Genomic DNA, 17,352 nt, shown 5'->3' with positions numbered 1-17,352 from the left:
CGATTTGAATATTATACGAGGTAATCTTTAATAATAATGGATACCAAATATTTAAGGCAGTGTAAAATATCTGTAACTTCCTCTAGTTATCTCAGATGGTGTCTATATGATATATAAATGTGTGTCCTCCTCTTATATTAATCCTGTCTACATTAATTTACTATATTTTGGTGAATTAATAAATCATACCAGAATACTCTATGCCTTTGAAATTAAGTGGCTAGTGAATTTGCTGATCTCTGTAGTAGCAATGAGGAGCAAGTTCTTGGACATTATTTTGTGAGTTTCACTTTGATTTTGTGAATCTGCTCATTTAGGCCAGAGAAGAAAAACAAAAGGTCTAGTTAAAAAGAACAACCAAAAATCTTTCTTTATGCATACTTATTTATCCAAGGAAGCATCTGATGCTAACATAAGTGTGACTCTCAATCTTGACACATCTGCCTTTTTTGATAGGATACACAAGCTCCCTAACAACTGCCACAGTATTTTCCGATAATTTAATTTTCAGAAATAAAAATATTTAAAGCCCAGACGTGTTAGAGAAGTAGATAAAAGCCATGGTTCCCTCAAGCCCACACATAACTTAAGGGTGCTTTTCTGGACCTGGTTAACTGATGGGTCTCAACTAGGACAGAGGACAATACTCACAATGAAGAGGAACATACATCTTTATTTTGTAACCTGCTTAGGCAGAGGTTATAAAGAAGAAAATCAAGCAAAGAAAACACAGCTGTAATGTTGTGACCTAGGAACCAGGAATTGGAAAAAAAAAACATGTCTAGAAAATGAATGTGAAATCCCTTAGAAATACATAGATTCTCTGAAATGCATCTGTATCTTCTTTTTTTTTTTTTTTTTTCCTTCCTTTTTTTGCAGGCCAGTAACACTGGCTTTTTTTTTTTTCTATCATCAGTACTGGGGATCAAACTCACGACCGCATACTTGCAAGGCAAGTGCTTATGCCGCTGAGCTAAATCCCCAGCCCCAGGATCTGTATCTTCTTAAATGGCAGTTTTGACTTTTGAAAGAAACAGGTGAGAGATTAATGATTCTGTATAATTTGATGGAGCATGGTGTTCGTGCACAGGTTGGTATTGTCAGAGTTGCTCTTGAGGTAAGGAAATCTAGAATCTAGTTTTGTTCATCTCCTTTTTTGCATCTTTGAGCCTTCTGGTACTCCAATATTCCAAAGCCAGATTCTTAGACAACAAACATCAGTTTTTTAAATGCACTAAGTATCATTGTGGTAGTCACAACTAAAATCTCCATTTTCGAGGTAGGAGATGATTTCCATTGACAAGAATAAATGCAAATGAATTAAAAAATATTTAACATGTTATACAAATGATGACTAGCCTTCTGGTATATTGTGTCGTTCTTAACCACAGTCCATCGTTCAGGTGGTTTAAAGTGCGACTTCCTTCAGTTAGTGTGAGAGGCGTCACAGAGCCTCAGGACACATGGTGGGTACAGCGCATCCAGTTCATAGTTTCATTCCGCTGCAGTGATTCCTTGCCCTTCCCGATTTATATTTAAAGTGTTACACATTTTCATGAAAAGATACTGTGGTTTTCAACCCCAAAATAGGAACTATCCACTTAAAAATACAATTTAAGTTTATTTAACTTGCTTTCTCCTTTAACTTACCACTGCCTGTGAAGATGTTTGAGCATTTGCATCTCCACTTCACAGGTAAAGATGATGAGGCTTATATCCAGGGGCTCAAGGCTCACAAGTGGCAGCGTCATAACTGGAGTCCACATTTGATTTAGCCTCTCTCCACTGACCTATGTGGTACGGTTTCCCACTGCAGTGTAGATATTGAAGAATAAAACTTACAGTAAGTCTCATAATTGGACTGGTTAGTAACATATTCACCATTGATGGAAAACTGGTTGTAGTTAAAGTCGATTTGGGGGCCAGGGATTTAGCTCAGTAGCATAAGCACTTGCCTAGCAAGCACAATGTCATGAGTTTGATCCCTGGTACAAAAAAAATAAAGTTGATTTGGGCCTATGGCTCAACCAGTATCAGTACACACTGGCTAAAATCAGACTGGGTACTCACCTACACTTGAACATCCAAAACTCATGACAGAAGAATGGAGAAATTACAAATGTGATAAAAATAATTCTGATAGTAGGTTGATCACATTTATGCAGAAAGTTATTAGCTGCAGAGACCTAGCTGGGTCACAAAGAGTCTTTTCCACTAAGAAATTCAGTATCTTGAGGTGGACGCCATTAAACCTTTACAAACAGTTCTATAATGTGCTACAATAGAGGTAAGGACCAAAAGGAAAGGGCAGGTAAGGCCTGTCTTATTAACAGTAAGGCCTTTCTTGTTCAACAAGAAGTTTGTGTACTACTAGATTGTCTGTGTCATTCTCTGTCTCTATCTTTATCTCTATTTCTGTCTCTCTCTTTTTGATCCTTGAGACAAGGTATTGCTCAGCCTGTAGCCCAGCTGGCCTCAAACTCACAATCCTGCCTCAACCTGCTTCTGAAAGCTGGGATTACAGGTGTGTGTCACCATGCCCAGCTCTAGGTCCTCTTATTAAAACTGCATTTATCGGGGACTGGTAATTTAGCTCAGCGGCATAAGCACCTGCCTTGCAAGCAGGCGGTCGTGAGTTCGATCCCCGATACTGATGAAAAGGAAAAAGAAAAAAAAAAAAAGTAGGAAAAAAAATTGCATTTATCAAGAAACATCAGAGTGCCAGGTGTGGTGGCACACATTTGTGATCCTGGCTGCTCAAAAAACTGAGGCAGGGGGGCTGGGGATTTAGCTCAGCGGCATAAGCACCTGCCTTGCAAGCAGGCGGTCGTGAGTTCGATCCTTGGTACCGATAAAAATGAAAAAGACAAAAAAAAAAAAATTAAAAAAAAAAAAAACTGAGGCAGGAGGATCAGATCTTCTGAGCTATTAAGTGAGACCCTGTCTCTATGTAAAAAATTCAATTGGATCAGTGTGGTGGCACATGCCTGTAATCCCAGCACTTGAGAGGCAGAGGCAGGAGGATCATTGCAAATTCAAGACCAGCCTGGGTTACAAAGTGAGCTCAAAGCCAGCCCGAGACCCTGTCTCAAAAAGACAAAAAAAAAGGACTTGGAATGTAACTCGGTGTCCTCACCTTTGCCTAGCATGCTTGAAGCCCTAGACTCATTCACCAGCACCATAAAACAAAAACAGAACAAAGCTTATCTTACACTCTCAGCCAATGGGTTGTTACATCCTAGTTTTTTTTTTTTTTTTTTCCAAAATGTCTTGGGCCATTGGAGACATCATCTCTTTATTAACATTGGGCAAAGCTGTTAGTATACCACATCCTCTTTACACGATACAAAAGCAGCAGACAGCAGTCTCATTGGAGGGCTGATGGGGGACACTTTAGAAGACTAGATTTCATACATGTTAGGATATAAGTTTGTACTTGGGCTCTTTATCCTTAACAGTCACTGCCCCAAAACAATATGGTAGATAGTTAATGAGCAGTTCTCAAATGAATACAGGAAAGCAAAAATACCCAGATAAGAATTCAGATCCAAAATTTGGCATGAATCATAATGTCCTACTGCGTAGTTTTACCCCCAAGAGACAAAGCCTTACGTTGGCTTTTTCTTGCCCATACTTAGCTTTCTGTGGGGCCCAGGAGTGACTTGAAAATCTTACCCACTGATCACCAGACACACAGGGACTTTCATTTCACCTACTTTCTGGTCCATCCCTCCGAAATCACGGGCTAGGGTCAGCACTCTGTCTGCTGCATGCTCTGTCCCACCTCTCCCACCCCAAGGAGGCCTTAGCCTCAGGCTTTCACTGTCTCCTCCACACAGTCACCTCCTCTTGCCTGAAAGCTCTCCTGGCCTCACCCACCCATCCAGTTATCTCCTGAAGGCCCCTTATCTTGAGCTCACTCATTTAGAAACCAAACATTGACTTCCTAGCAAAGTCAGCTCCCCTTCCGGACAGCCACAAAGGCTGAACCCTTCGGGGCCTTGTTTTACTTTCCTCTCTGACCAACACAGGAGGATATCAGGCCCCCACTGGCACCAGTCTTGTGTCCAGTCACTAACAGCTCATGCATAGCTCTGCAGAGCCGGCAGCAGTCTTTCCCTGATCCCATTCTTCCCTCTATACTGTCACTACCCTGCAAATGTGATTCATCCTATCTTACTAGTCAAAAATTCCCTGGCACTTTATCAGCATAGAACTCTTAACTCCTGAGATCAGTATTCAAAGCCCTCAAAACGTATCTCAAATTACCTCAACACTGCCAGCAGCAACACTGAGAAAAGTATGACATTCCAAGATACCAATCTAATGGGAAAAAAATCAAACTAAGCACTTCGCTGTTATTTTGACTTTGAGGGAGAACTAGGATGAGCTGAGGTGGGCTGATCTTTTCAGACACTGGGACCATTGAAGACTTTGCGTCCTACTGTTCAGGCTGCTCCTGTTCACAGACGTCTTCAGAAAGGCTGGCCTGCTTCAGCCTTGTGACAGAGCAGGCTGTCAGCATTATATCAAGATTTTTTGTGTATGACAGCTCATCTTCTGCACATGAGCTGCTTGTCAGGAACCACAGAGGCACATTCCTGTGTCTTACATTCCCTGATGTGGTGCTTGCCCAGCAGCAGGAAGGAACTGTTTACAAAATCAGATGACCTTAAAGAAATGGTTTCACCAAGCACAGGTAGGATCTGCTTCTGAGGGGAGAACCTCCTTCCACCAATGCTGAGACCGCTGCAGATAACTAGGAATTTACGCAAAACTTCTGTAAAATCATTGAAAAGTAGTGACAAATCCTAGTACTGAAGCTCCTGTGGAAAATGTCACTTCTGGGGCTGGGGATTTAGCTTAGCAGCATAAATGCCTGCCTTGCAAGCAGGCAGTCGTGAGTTCGATCCTTGGTACCGATAAAAAAGGAAAAAGACAAAAAAAGAAAATGTCACTCCTTTCCAAACAAATTCTAAGGCCATTTTCTGAAGAGCTTGTTTTTTTATCTCAAGCTGCAGAAACTTGAAATGGAAAAAAATGAGTCTTACTTACCTTGAAAGCTGCAGTTTCTGGGCCTGACCCTCCCCATGTGCTGCAGGGCACTTAGGATGTCCGGGGTAGAGCTGGCCCTGGGATAATCACAGCCGCGGGCTGCAAGGCTTTCACATTGAGTCATCCCCTCAGTGCTGTGGGCTGAAGCCCAGTGCTCATGTCTAACTTAGATGGTATTCTTTCCCAGCTACCCCATATTTAGTACCTGAAAGTTTCTAATTACTGAACATCTGAAGTATTCTTCAGAACCTCTGGGATCTAGGGTGGGGCCCCTTTGCTGGTATATGCCAGTCATCCCTCAGGTGCCAGGACCAGAGAGCTACTGCTGTCTTCTGTGCCCTGCACACCCTCATAGCGGCTGTCCCCCAAATACACACACACAAGGTCTTAGGGTCCTGGTTTTTGGGACCATCTTAGTACCCGGTCAGCAATAATAAAACAGATTCTCCTTTCCTGGTTTAATCCATATCAGGAACAGGAGAACACAAGGAGACACACCTTTCTTGGTTTTCCTTCCTCAGTTACTGTTAATCTTCCTGCCAACCATAGCTGGCTGGCAGAGTGGCATCTGTCTGTAAATCCTACCAATAGTTTCTACAGCATGCAATCTGCCACGCTGTAAAGTTCACCATCAGAGTTAATACCAGAAACTGGTGGGCAAGTCTAAAAGATCCTCCACATGAGGATTCTCTCTGTTGATCTCCAGAACACTTACTACACACCCACTATGTGCAAAGAGAGCCCTATGTCCCTTAAACAAGGAGAAAAACAGCAGCGGGACAGCCAAAAACAAGAGCTGGCCCGTGTGATGCCACCCTCCATGGCGGGGTGGTGGTGGTGGTGGTGTGAAGCAGACTCCGTGTGTTCAGACCCAGCTCAGGAGGGGTCCCACAGGGCCTGTCGCATTCATCTTCACAGCCCACCTCACCCGTGAGATGGATGTCATGCCCTTGTCAGGATATCATAAGGACCCAAGATCACACAGCTCTCAGTGACAAAGCTGATGCTAAAGCCTGACTCTCAACACTGACCTGATCTGTTCTGTTGATGAGAAGCACAGTGACATGGAAGAGATCTGTGTAGGGAAGGACATCACAACACAACGCAGAGGGTTTTAGAGGATGTATTTTAAACTTAATCTACTAGGAAAGCAGAACTGGAATCTGAAAAAAATACACATTAGGTGGATTAAAGGCAGTTAACAGTAGAACCGAATGGACTCATCAAAGAGAAAGTAAAATTGTAAACTTAGAAATTAATAAGAAATTTGACTGCATGAAACTATAAAACAATAAAAATAGCTAAGGTGCAGTTTAAAAAATATTTGAATCAAACAGGATGGTGATTTCTCCTAAGTAGTATGAGATACTGTTTATCTTATAGTGCTTAACAGTATAGTAGATGAATGTGTGACGCACATGATTACATGGTTCACATTATGTGAGGAAGTACATATAGCAAGGTTTTTCATCTTAAATGCAGATTAAAATGATATACCATTCTACCTTATTACCTATTAAAATGAAATGTCTATCTACAACAGTCCATTAACTCAATTCTCTCCATGATTCTTTACAAACCGAACTAGAGGAGAACTGAATCTAATTTCCCCATAAGGTCAACATTGAGTCTAACCATTAAATTTGATTTGAGTTATATATATTATACATATTGCTGATGACTATATCTAACAAGACTGCATTGAGTCGAATACCCTCAGAAAATGCCAGTAACATTTTGAATTACTAATAACTGTAAACATTTGTCTCAATGAAATTTTTCATAGCCTTTGAGCTACCCACAGATAATTATCCTGTGACATGTGAAAGAACAAAAATGTGTACGTTCATTTATTTATTACAAATATTTATAACAGTTAAAAATAGTTAGCTGCTGCCAGCCATGGTGGTGCGTGCCTGTAATCCCAGCACTCAGGAGGCTGAGGCAAGAGGATCAGCCAGCCTAGCCCAACCTAGGCTACGTAATGAGATCAGTCTCAAAAAATCAAATGAAATACTAGAAGCAACCTAAATGTCCAAATTTAAGTGTTTAAAAAACAGAAACGTGCATTTATGTGGCATAGATTGAGAATCATAGACCATAAAGCTGTGAACATTCTAATTACAAGTATGACTGAAACATCATGAAAAAATGCACATATGAAGACTGTCTGACATGGAATGTGAAAAGAGAAAAATCCAAGAATAGTGAGATTATAAGCGGATCATAACTTTTTTTTTTTTTTTTTTTTTTTTACCGGTACCAGGGATCGAACTCAGGACTGCCTGCTTACAAGGCAGAGACTTAGGCCGCTGAGCTAAATCCCCAGCCCCAATCATAACTTTTAAAAACATCTGGCTGGAAAGAAATTCATCAACATGTTAGGTACAGTTATGTTGACGTTCCAGACCTGGAGTATCCTTTCTTCTATGTTCTGCCATGTAACGCTATGGATTTTATGATAAAAAAGAAAAATACAATTTTTAAAAACATACTAAAGGTTAATCTTATTGGTACAGAAAACAACTTACTATTGGGGGAAAACATTGTACGAACCTAAATTCAGGCCAGGCAAGGCAGAAATCAAGCTACTCCCAAAAGCAACTGATCAGAGTATTGGGTATTAATTCACTGTGACAATCACAATGATAGATAGAGAAGCTCTCTCACCCCAAAGAGACCCTAAATCCGTTAGCTGGGCAAGACTGACCCACAGAACAGTCAGAACAGTGGCTCTAGCAGTGCAGAGAGTGGAAAGCCTTCAAGGGTGAGGAGAAAGGGCAGAGGACTTGTGCTTAGCTTCCGCAAGTGACCAGGACTCTCAGCCAAGAAAGACAAATGTGTCTTTTAGGTAACTCACTTAGAACCCTACCTGAGGAGCAGAAGAGAAAGCAGTACTGCAGACCTGGCCTTGGTCACTAAACCAGGCAGGCACCCCAGGAGGACACCTCAGGGTAGTGTCCCAGCTCTGGTCTTTGGATGCTTTCCCCCATCCACACAAGTTCAGTCAGGCTCACTGAGCGTAGGCCCCAGCAGAGTAAACTCTTGGCCACAGACAGCCCAGGAAGCAAGAATCTCAGTGTTTTTAAAATAAACAACCTACTTCTACTTCCCCTCAACCCCCTCTCTAATTCCCCTCTTGGGCCACTCACCCCACTCTGCTTTTTCACCTGTGGTTTCTTTGCTGTTCATCTCGAGGTTTCAAGATCATTCATTCTTTCGGAGTCCCAGACTGAGGTAGATCTGAGGCCTGAGGCAAAGGGAAGTCCAGCAGCACTGGGCCTGTCCCTGAGTATCCTGGCACTGTCCTGCTAGCCTTCCAGAAAAGGAAGCTGTGGCCCCCTAGGCCAGGGGAACTGCTCCTCAGGTTTCTCTGCGCTTGGAGGATGGGGGAGGGGGTCTTAGAGAAATCCACGCCTGTAGGCTGGAATAGCCAGTCACAGGTCCGGAAGCTACTAGATAGGTGATGGGATGGGCAGACAATCTTTTCTGGGGATTTTTTTCTTTTCTTTTTTTTTTTTTTTTTTTTTTTTTTTTTTTGTACCAGGAATTACTATGGACCTCAGGCTTACCAGGCAAGCGCTACGCCACTGAGCTGTATCCCGGCCCCAGGTGCTGAGGATTTTGAACCCAGGGCTCATACATGCTAGGCAAGCTCTTTACCACTCAGCTACAGCCCCAGCCCTGGCTTTCTTTTGCCTGCCTTTCCTCAGCTTGTACCTGTTGTGGGAGAAAAACGTTTGACAGGAGCAGCCTCAATACATGCATACCCAGCCCTCCATGAGCTTAAAACAATTTTCCAACTCAGAAAGCTCCACAGACCAGAGGGACCTCAACCTCAGGCTTATGGTGTCCCAGTTGAATTATGATAGTCTCGTTCACTCAGAAGTATCGTGGTTCAGATCATAAATCCATAAATTCCTCATCTTACCTCAAACTGACATCAAGCTGAACACACACATGCCCCTCTGTGTCCCTGACCTCAAGGAAGAGGACGGCATCCACACTGTCCCTCTGCAGAGAAGGCCCAAACCTACCTCTCTGCAGAGGCCTGTGATGCTAGATGTACCTCTTGAGTAGCTCCTCTCCTTTTGTTCCCTACGGTCAGTGATCTGATTCACACACAAATATTTCTAACAGCTTCCTCTGAGGCCTCCCTGGATTGAACCTTCTCCTTCTCCAATCCACGATTCTCCCAGTGATTTTTTCTTTTCAAGACACAGACTGGATCCAGTGGCTCTCCGCTCCCTGTGAAATGGAAACCAAGCCCCTTCAGGTACTATGCCTGCTTCATCCCCTGCTCCCCTCCTCCTATGTCACACTTATCTCCGGATGGTTGTTCCTTCTACCTCCTCCTCCTCCTCCTCCTTCTTCTCCTCCTCCTCCTCTTTTTGACCATTAACTCCATCCTGGAACAGACCTGCAACTTCATCACCTAGGAAGTCTTTGTTTCTTCATTCCTCCCATCAGAAATAATTGCTCCCTCTTCTAAGCTCTAAGAGGTCTTTGGTTTTAATACACATTATAGTTAATGGTCCTATGTGTGTCTCCTGCTGCAGCAATGACTCTGTGAGGTCAGGAACACTTCTCAGTGCCTCCAACTGTGCCTGCTGCATAGAGGAGCTCACTTTTAACGGGACAGAAGCAAATAAAATTGATAACACCAGATGTTCAATACCAGGTTGCCCAGTGCATCAGTTACTCAGTCCTGGTGACAGTGGAAGAGGGACAACCCTGTAACATTAGTTCCAACGTAGCATCTCAGGTAAGGGATGTCTTCTAAGAGGAATTCGCAGGGAACTGGGTGCCCCTCCTTTTTCTCACCTGTCCTGTCCTCTTCAGATCCTGTCACCCCAAGGTCATATTTCATGAACCCTTTCCTTGCTCTCAGCCCCTTTTAGCTCCCATCTCATCATCAGGTGAGTCCACTGTCACATTAAATGCCGTCTTTTGTACTGAGCTTATACCTGTTTGATGTCACAGGTAGGGTGAAGAACGGTACAGATTTGAATCCCAGGCTCTGTCCCTTTCCAGCAGAATAATGTGACTGCACCCCTCCTGTCTAGCTTCAAACCCTTCCACCCTGCTCCATGGGGATTGGTCAGAAAAGACGCTCAGAATTAAGACATTTAGTCTTCCATTTCAGACGGTTAACAACGATGAAGGAGCTAGATGCCCGCAGGCAGGCTCCCCACTTCTCCAGGTCCTGCTGTGTACCAAATAGCTGAACCCCTGCTTTCTAGAGAACAGGTGACCAGGAAAGAAACACCTCTCCCGACCAAAAAAAAAAAAAAAAAAAACAACCCTCATCCCTCTCCTGGCCTCCACAAGGAAAGAAATCAGCATCAATGAGAACCAAGAACAGATTAGGGCTCAGGGGCCAGCACCTCCTGCAACCTAACATTAGGCCCCAGATAACGGGGCAAGTACCCCGATTCCATAAGCGAAGAAACTTAATTACTAACAGCTAAGTGACTGCCATCTCTGACTGATGCTGGAGGGCAGGACAGTCCTCCCAGCCCTGAGAACTTTGCCTGCCAGGACTGGGCTGCGAAGCTACCCCTACCCCGCCTCACCCTTCCCCCTCGACCAGAGCCAATTCTGAGGCCACCTCTCCACCACACGAGCCTGCCCCTCCCGGCCCACGCCCTCCCCCCCCCTTCCTGCCCACCCATCACCTCGGGGCCCCGCGGGCAGGAAGGGAGGTGCTGGGCACCTGCCGTGAAGGGCAGGCTCTGCTGAGAGTTGAGCCTCTGCGTCCGCACGGTCCTCAGCGTGGTCCGGCCATGGTCGCCACGGAGCCCTGGAGCCTCCTCCCCGGAACCGAGTTCTGGGACTACTCGGGCTCGGGCGTCCTAGGGGACGAGCTGGAGTCGTGCCCGTCGTGGGAGCTGCCCTACAGCTACGCCTACGTCCCCGCGCTCTACCTGGCGGCCTTCAGCGTGGGGCTGCTGGGCAACACCTTCGTGGTGTGGCTGCTGGCCGGGCGGCGCGGGCCGCGGCGGCTGGTGGACACCTTCGTGCTGCACCTGGCGGCCGCCGACCTGGGCTTCGTGCTCACGCTGCCGCTGTGGGCGGCGGCGGCGGCCCGGGGCGGCCGCTGGCCCTTCGGCGCGGGGCTCTGCAAGCTCAGCAGCTTCGCGCTGGCGGGCACGCGCTGCGCGGGCGCGCTCCTGCTGGCCGGCCTGAGCGTGGACCGCTACCTGGCCGTGGTGAAGCTGCTCGAGGCGCGGCCGCTGCGCACCCCGCGCTGCGCGCTGGCCACGTGCTGCGGCGTCTGGGCCGTGGCGCTGCTGGCCGGCCTGCCCTCCTTGGTCTTCCGCGGGCTGCAGCCCTTCCCCGAGGGCCCGGGCAGCCAGTGCGGAGAGGAGCCGTCCGACGCCTTCCAGGCCATCAGCCTGCTGCTGCTGCTGCTCACCTTCGTGCTGCCGCTGGCCGTCACGGTCTTCTGCTACTGGCGCATCTCGCGCCGCCTGCGCAAGCCGCCGCATGTGGGCCGGGCCCGGAGGAACTCGCTGCGCATCATCTTCGCCGTCGTGGGCACCTTCGTGGGCTCCTGGCTGCCGCTCAGCGCCCTGCGGGCCGTCTTCCACCTGGCGCGCCTGGGGGCGCTGCCGCTGCCCTGCCCCCTGGTGCTGGCGCTGCGCTGGGGTCTCACGGTCGCCACCTGCCTGGCCTTCGTCCACAGCTGCGCGAACCCGCTCATCTACCTGCTCCTGGACCGCTCGTTCCGCGCGCGGGCGCTGCAGCGGGTCTGTGCGCATGCCGGCCGCCAGGTGCCCAGGATCAGCTCGGCCTCCTCGCTCTCCAGGGATGACGACTCTGTGTTCTGGGGGCGACGGCAGAGCCCGAACACTGCCTCGGCCTCCTGGTAGCCTCACCTGGGCCGATCTGAGAGGAAGACTCGGATCCCTCAAAGGTCTGCTTGGCTAACTTTCTCGAGAGCTCCTCCATCAGTGTCCCCAGAACCTCAGAGTTGTTCGTACCCATCTCCATCCCCACCTCCGCCCCAAACCGCATTGCTGAGCTACTTTTGTCTAGTTGGAGTCCTCATGAGACGGAACAGATAGTAGCCTCACGGGTCACCGAGCTGGGACAGGGAAGTGGATTTCCTGCTCTGCCCCATTCAGCATAGGACCAAAACAATCATCCAGCCCAGATTCCCGAAAGCCCCTGCTGTCTCTGGCTATGGTTTCTGGTTCCATGTAATAGTCTTTGCCCTCTGAGAAATTCCTGCTGCAAACCAATAGCAAAATGAATGGGAGAAGAACTATCTGATACAAATGTTTGAGATTAGTGTTTGCTGATTGATTTTTCTTTTGAAGTTTCTGCAAGGTTTGGAAATTCTCTCCTTACACTTTTGACCCAAGAGGATTACTAGCCTGTTTCATGAGCAAAAAATTTCTACACAACATGAGAATCGACAGATCTTTTGTACACAGTGCTCTTTGTCACCACGTAGGCTTCATTATTAATCATCATTAATTCAGATTTCATTTTCTTCTTTTTTCCGGTACTGGGATCCAACTCACAACCGCCTGCTTGCAAGGCAGGTGCTTATGCCGCTGAGCTAAATCCCCAGCCCCTCAGATTTCATTTTCAAACTTCCCCAAAGACATGGGGATCAGCCACAATGGGCCGCCCAATTCGTTTCGTCTGATGGGTGCCACAAAAGGAACACCCTGCCGTGATTTTGGATCTGGCGATCCTCCCCACTCAGCATCTCCAACCTCCATCTTGCTCCTACCCCCAGTATGGCAAAGCTGCAGGATTCACCCTGGAAATCATGGTCCTTCCTTCAATCTCTCACCTGGCCTTCGGATTCCCCATTATTCAGCCAAGGACCCCAGATTCTTACCTGGGAGCTCATTCTTCTCAATAAACACTTTGGTAGAGCTTGTGTGATGACTGTGTCTTTAGTTGAGCAGTGGGATTGAAATGAATGTCAGGAAGCCAGCCGCAGGCTCAGTCAGACAAGACTCAATCCAGGAGCTGAGGCTGACCTCAGGGTGATGAGGCTTTGTGTGATGTTGGCCGTGAGAGCCAGCTGTGTCTGGGTGGGTTCAGCAGTTCCCCGGGAGGGCAGCAAATTGTTTATTCATATTATTTCTGAGGGCATTTCACATTCTGAAGGTTACAGAATGGAAAAAAAAACCTGTAAGGGCCTTCTAGGTGCCACTTCAAAGGGGAGAGGTGCCATTTTGTTTCTCAGATGTGTATCTGTTTTTTTTTTTTTTTTTTTCCTACCCCTTGGGATAACTTCTGGGCGATACAAATGTTTGACATTAGCGTTTGCTGACTGACTTTTCCACTGATAATTCTGGAAGGTTTGGAAATTCTCTCCTAACACTTCTGACCCAAGAGGATTGAACCCAAAGACATTTTGGTTGGTGCAGGGGAAGGGACTCTGATTCTACTGTTCTTCAGAACCATGTCCTGGGCAAGCCCCACAGGTGGGCATGAAGCACAGGTTTGGGAGAAGTCCCCACAGATCAGCTTCTGTGCACTAGTATGCCATGCAGCGAATACCATTGCAGTCTCTTCAGCATCTGGGGTGTTAGGTTGGAACAGGATGAGTAGCACAGCCTATCTTGACCCCACCTAGACCAGGCTATCAAAAAGTACGTTGGTTTGGGGCTGGGGATTTAGCTCAGCGGCATAAGCGCCTGCCTTGCAAGTGTGCAGTCGTGAGTTCGATCCCTGGCCAATAAAAACGAAAAAGACAAAAAAAAAAAAAAAAAAAAGTACGTTTGTTCAGGCTGTCCTGTCTAAAAGAAACAAGCCTAGCAACCAGATGAATTTCTGACCCTTGCATGTTGGAAGACTCAGTTATGTCACAGCCCTTCTCATTCTCACTGTTGCTACCTGACACAAGAAGTTACTTGCTTCCTATGGAAGGGGGCCTCAGACCTTCTAGATTAGAAAGACTGTCCCTTATCTGGGTGTATGAGAAGATCTCAACTTCCAGAGAAAGTTTCTTTCAGCTGTTGGGCCCAAGTTCCTACCTCTACACCTGCCAAGTTGTTCGAACTTACTAATGGAACAGGATAGGAAGGAAGCTTCCCCATACGTGAGGGTTTTCATCTCATCCTGCAGTAGTTAGGAATCCCAGCACTTCCCTCCTGCCAAAGAAGGCTAGTTATGGAGAGAACTTCCTTCCCTTTGAGAAGATTATTGAATTTATCCATCTTGAGTCTCTTGCAAATGTTTTCTCTCTCTGTCTCTCTGTCTCTGTCTCTCTCTCTCTCTCTCTCTGTGTCTCTTTTTCTCTTGTGGTACCAGGAATTGAACTCAGGACCTCACAATTGCCAGGCAGGTGCTGGGCCACTGAGCTAAATCCCCCAGTCCCAGAAATGTTCTCATATACTCAGATGAGACCAAGCTGCCATTTCCCACTTGAAAGGTATAGATGCAAGAACTAGCTAAGTCAGCATTTCCTCCTCTGCTACTGATGGGAGTACACACAGTAGATTATTTTAGAATTTAGCAATTACTCAATCTACATCAAAAACTTTAAAAATGCTCATGTCCCATTGGGTGTGGTGGTACAGTCCTTAATAATCCCAGCTACTCAGGAGACTAAGACAAGAGCATCACAATTCAAGGCCAAACTGGGTGGCTTAGTGAGACCCTGTCTCTAATTAAAAAGGGATGGTGACAGGGGCTGGGGATTTAGCTCAGTGGCTTAAGCACCTGTCTGGCAAGAGTGAGGTCATGAGTTCGATCCCCGGCACCAAAAAACACAAAGGGCTGGTGATATAGCTCAGCTCTCCCTGGGTTTGATCCTCAGGACTGAGGGAAAAAAGAAAGAAACAGAAAAATTGTTTATATCCAGTTCCTCCCTTGAACCTTTGTGCCTTTGGAACCTGTAATTTTGATGTAGAAAAATATAACTCCCAATCTGTTAGATGTTAGGGGTACCAAGTTCATGGGCTCACAATATGGAGACCAAGTCAAGAACCAAAGGCGAAAGTTAAGAGGTTTTGGTTTTATTGGTTCTGTTCTTTACTGTTTTTTTCAATTTTATTTTAACTGATGATATAGGCAATTCTTTTTAAGATAGCAAGAGGCATTATGGTAACCAATGTTGATCACCTTGTATTTTGTTTTTACAGTATGTATTATGTCCATCCTTTTGATTTGACTGACTCTGTTTTGTTATGTCACATTTGGTTTTATTCTCTTCAAAAAAAGTAATAAGAACTGTGGGAGTAATAAAACCCAAAATGTGTAATTGTCATTGTACAAAAGAGAGGAAAAGAAAGTGCTCTAAAGGATATAACTGCAGGTATATTTAAGTGTATAAGATAGATAACCATATTACTGAGTTTTGTTGGATCATTGAACAGAACTGTTTGCAGTCTGTTTGAATGTCCACTTTATATGCTTTAATTTTGTAACTTGAACAACTATTTCTAAGATGACAATATGTAATCTATTAACTAGTGATTTCCTGTTTATTTTTTCTGAAATTCTGTATAACTTGTACCCTTTTTCTGTTTTTTTTTTCTTTTTCTCCTTAAATAAAATTTTAAAAAAACAGTTAAAAAAAAAAAGAGAGAGAGTTTGATTGGAAATAAAGGGAAGAAAAGAAGCTCCTGGCTGGGCGTGGTGGCTCATGCCTGTAATCCCAGCACCCAGGAGGCTGAGGCAGGAGGATCGTTGAGTTCGAGACCAACCTAGGCTACAAAGTGAGCTCAAGGCCAGCCTGAACTGCATAAAGAGACCCTGTCTCAAAAAGACCAAAAAAAAAAGAAGCTCCTGGATTTCCAGGAGGAGTCCTGAGTGGATGACCACTTTGCCATGGGTATTTTATAGAGCAAAATCACAATGTAGGTCAAACTATAATCAACCTATAGGATTACAAGTACAGTCACTTAGCTAATATTGATCCAATGGGGAAGAGAGTCGTGCAGTAAGGGCATATGAAAAGAATAAAGGCACTTTGGAGAAGGCACGAGTTCAGATGTTCTGTTCACCAGCCTATGTGTCTGAAGCCTAGCTGGGCCCACTGGACCAGGTGGTGCTAATTATGGTATGATCCCAAATTGTCACTTTATCTCCAGGGAGACTTACAGGCGAGGCTATGGCTTCTCCATTGTGAGACCTGGCTCTCCAGATTTGCCTCCAGTCACAATTTTTTAAAATCTTTTTGAGACAGGGTCTCGCTATGCAGTTCAGGCTGGCCTTGAGCTTACTTTATAGCCCACGCTGTTCTCGAACTTGCAACGATCCCCCTGCCTCAGCCACCTGAGTGCTGGGATTATAGGCATGTGCCACCAGTCACAATTCTGATGTCCTTATTTTTTTGTCCTGACTTCCTCAAGAGCCCAATCCCTCTCTTACTGCACGTTAATTCCTATCTCACTTGGCTGTCTGTAATAACTTCAATGTTACCATTCTTCTACTGCAATAATACTAAATAAGAAAAGTTGGATGCCCCGAATTAAAGAATGTTCTTAATGCTCCCAAACATTGGTGCATGCCTATAATCTCAGCTACTTGGGGGGCTGAAGTAGGAGGATTTAGGGTAGCCTAGGCAACACAGAAGAGTCCTGCACAAAGTAAAAAAAGGCTGCAAATGTAGCTCAATGATAGAGTACTCCTCAGTTCAATCCCCATACTGCAAAACTGAAAAACAAAACAAAAAATCTAGAAGAAAACAATCTAAATGTTCAACCATAGCATCATGTCTTCCTGAATATGATAGACTATTATGCAAATGTTTAGATGTTGTTTAGAGACTGGAAAATGTTGATAGTAAATTAAAAGAAAAATTGTAAAATCATATGTCACAAACACTCTCACACTGAAGCCTGGAGAATATAAATCTGTTAGCACTGACTTTGCTGCAGGAATATATAACATGTCTCCTACTCCTTCCAATAAAATTGTATTTTGCTCCTTCTCTTTCTCATCTCTCAACATCATAATTGTGATGGTGCACGCTAATGGATGGCCTTATTTTTTTTTTTTTTACTTTGTTTATGGCATCCCCCACCCGACTACGCGTGCAGGGGACTTCGTCTTGTGATCCCATGGGGATGCCTGGGAACCCTGTCTGTGTGACACAGGCATCATTAGCTTCTGCAGAAGGAATGATCTTAATAGGAAGTAATGTGGAAGACTGAAGAGTAAGGGAGGGCATTGATTTTACATGCAGTGGAATGGCTGTGTTTTGTAAAAGGGCACAGCAGAAAGATCAGAAGGAAACTCAATAGATATATGCAGTGTTCGTGTGAAATTACAGATGCTTTCCCCTTATTTCCCTTTTCTTTCCTTCTTTCTTTCTTTCTT

The 17,352-nt window shown here is 45.4% G+C and overlaps 1 protein-coding gene across 1 annotated transcript; it reads left to right on the top strand.

Annotated features, from left to right (window-relative positions):
• The first annotated feature begins 97 nt into the window (after window positions 1-97).
• Window positions 98-15,469, top strand: Gpr25 (G protein-coupled receptor 25). Its single transcript, XM_063239898.1, has one exon. It carries the CDS (start codon window positions 10,842-10,844, stop codon window positions 11,928-11,930), a length of 1,089 nt encoding a protein of 362 aa, XP_063095968.1. The 5' UTR covers window positions 98-10,841; the 3' UTR covers window positions 11,931-15,469.
• The last annotated feature ends 1,883 nt before the right edge of the window (window positions 15,470-17,352 follow it).

The sequence above is a fragment of the Cavia porcellus genome, unplaced genomic scaffold (assembly GCF_034190915.1).
Source record: "Cavia porcellus strain 051 isolate PalLab524CR breed Dunkin Hartley unplaced genomic scaffold, mCavPor4.1 scaffold_29, whole genome shotgun sequence".
Taxonomy (NCBI): Eukaryota; Metazoa; Chordata; class Mammalia; order Rodentia; family Caviidae; genus Cavia; species Cavia porcellus.
The sequence above is the reverse complement of the archived record's forward strand: the minus strand, read 5'-3'. Positions and strand labels throughout refer to the sequence as shown.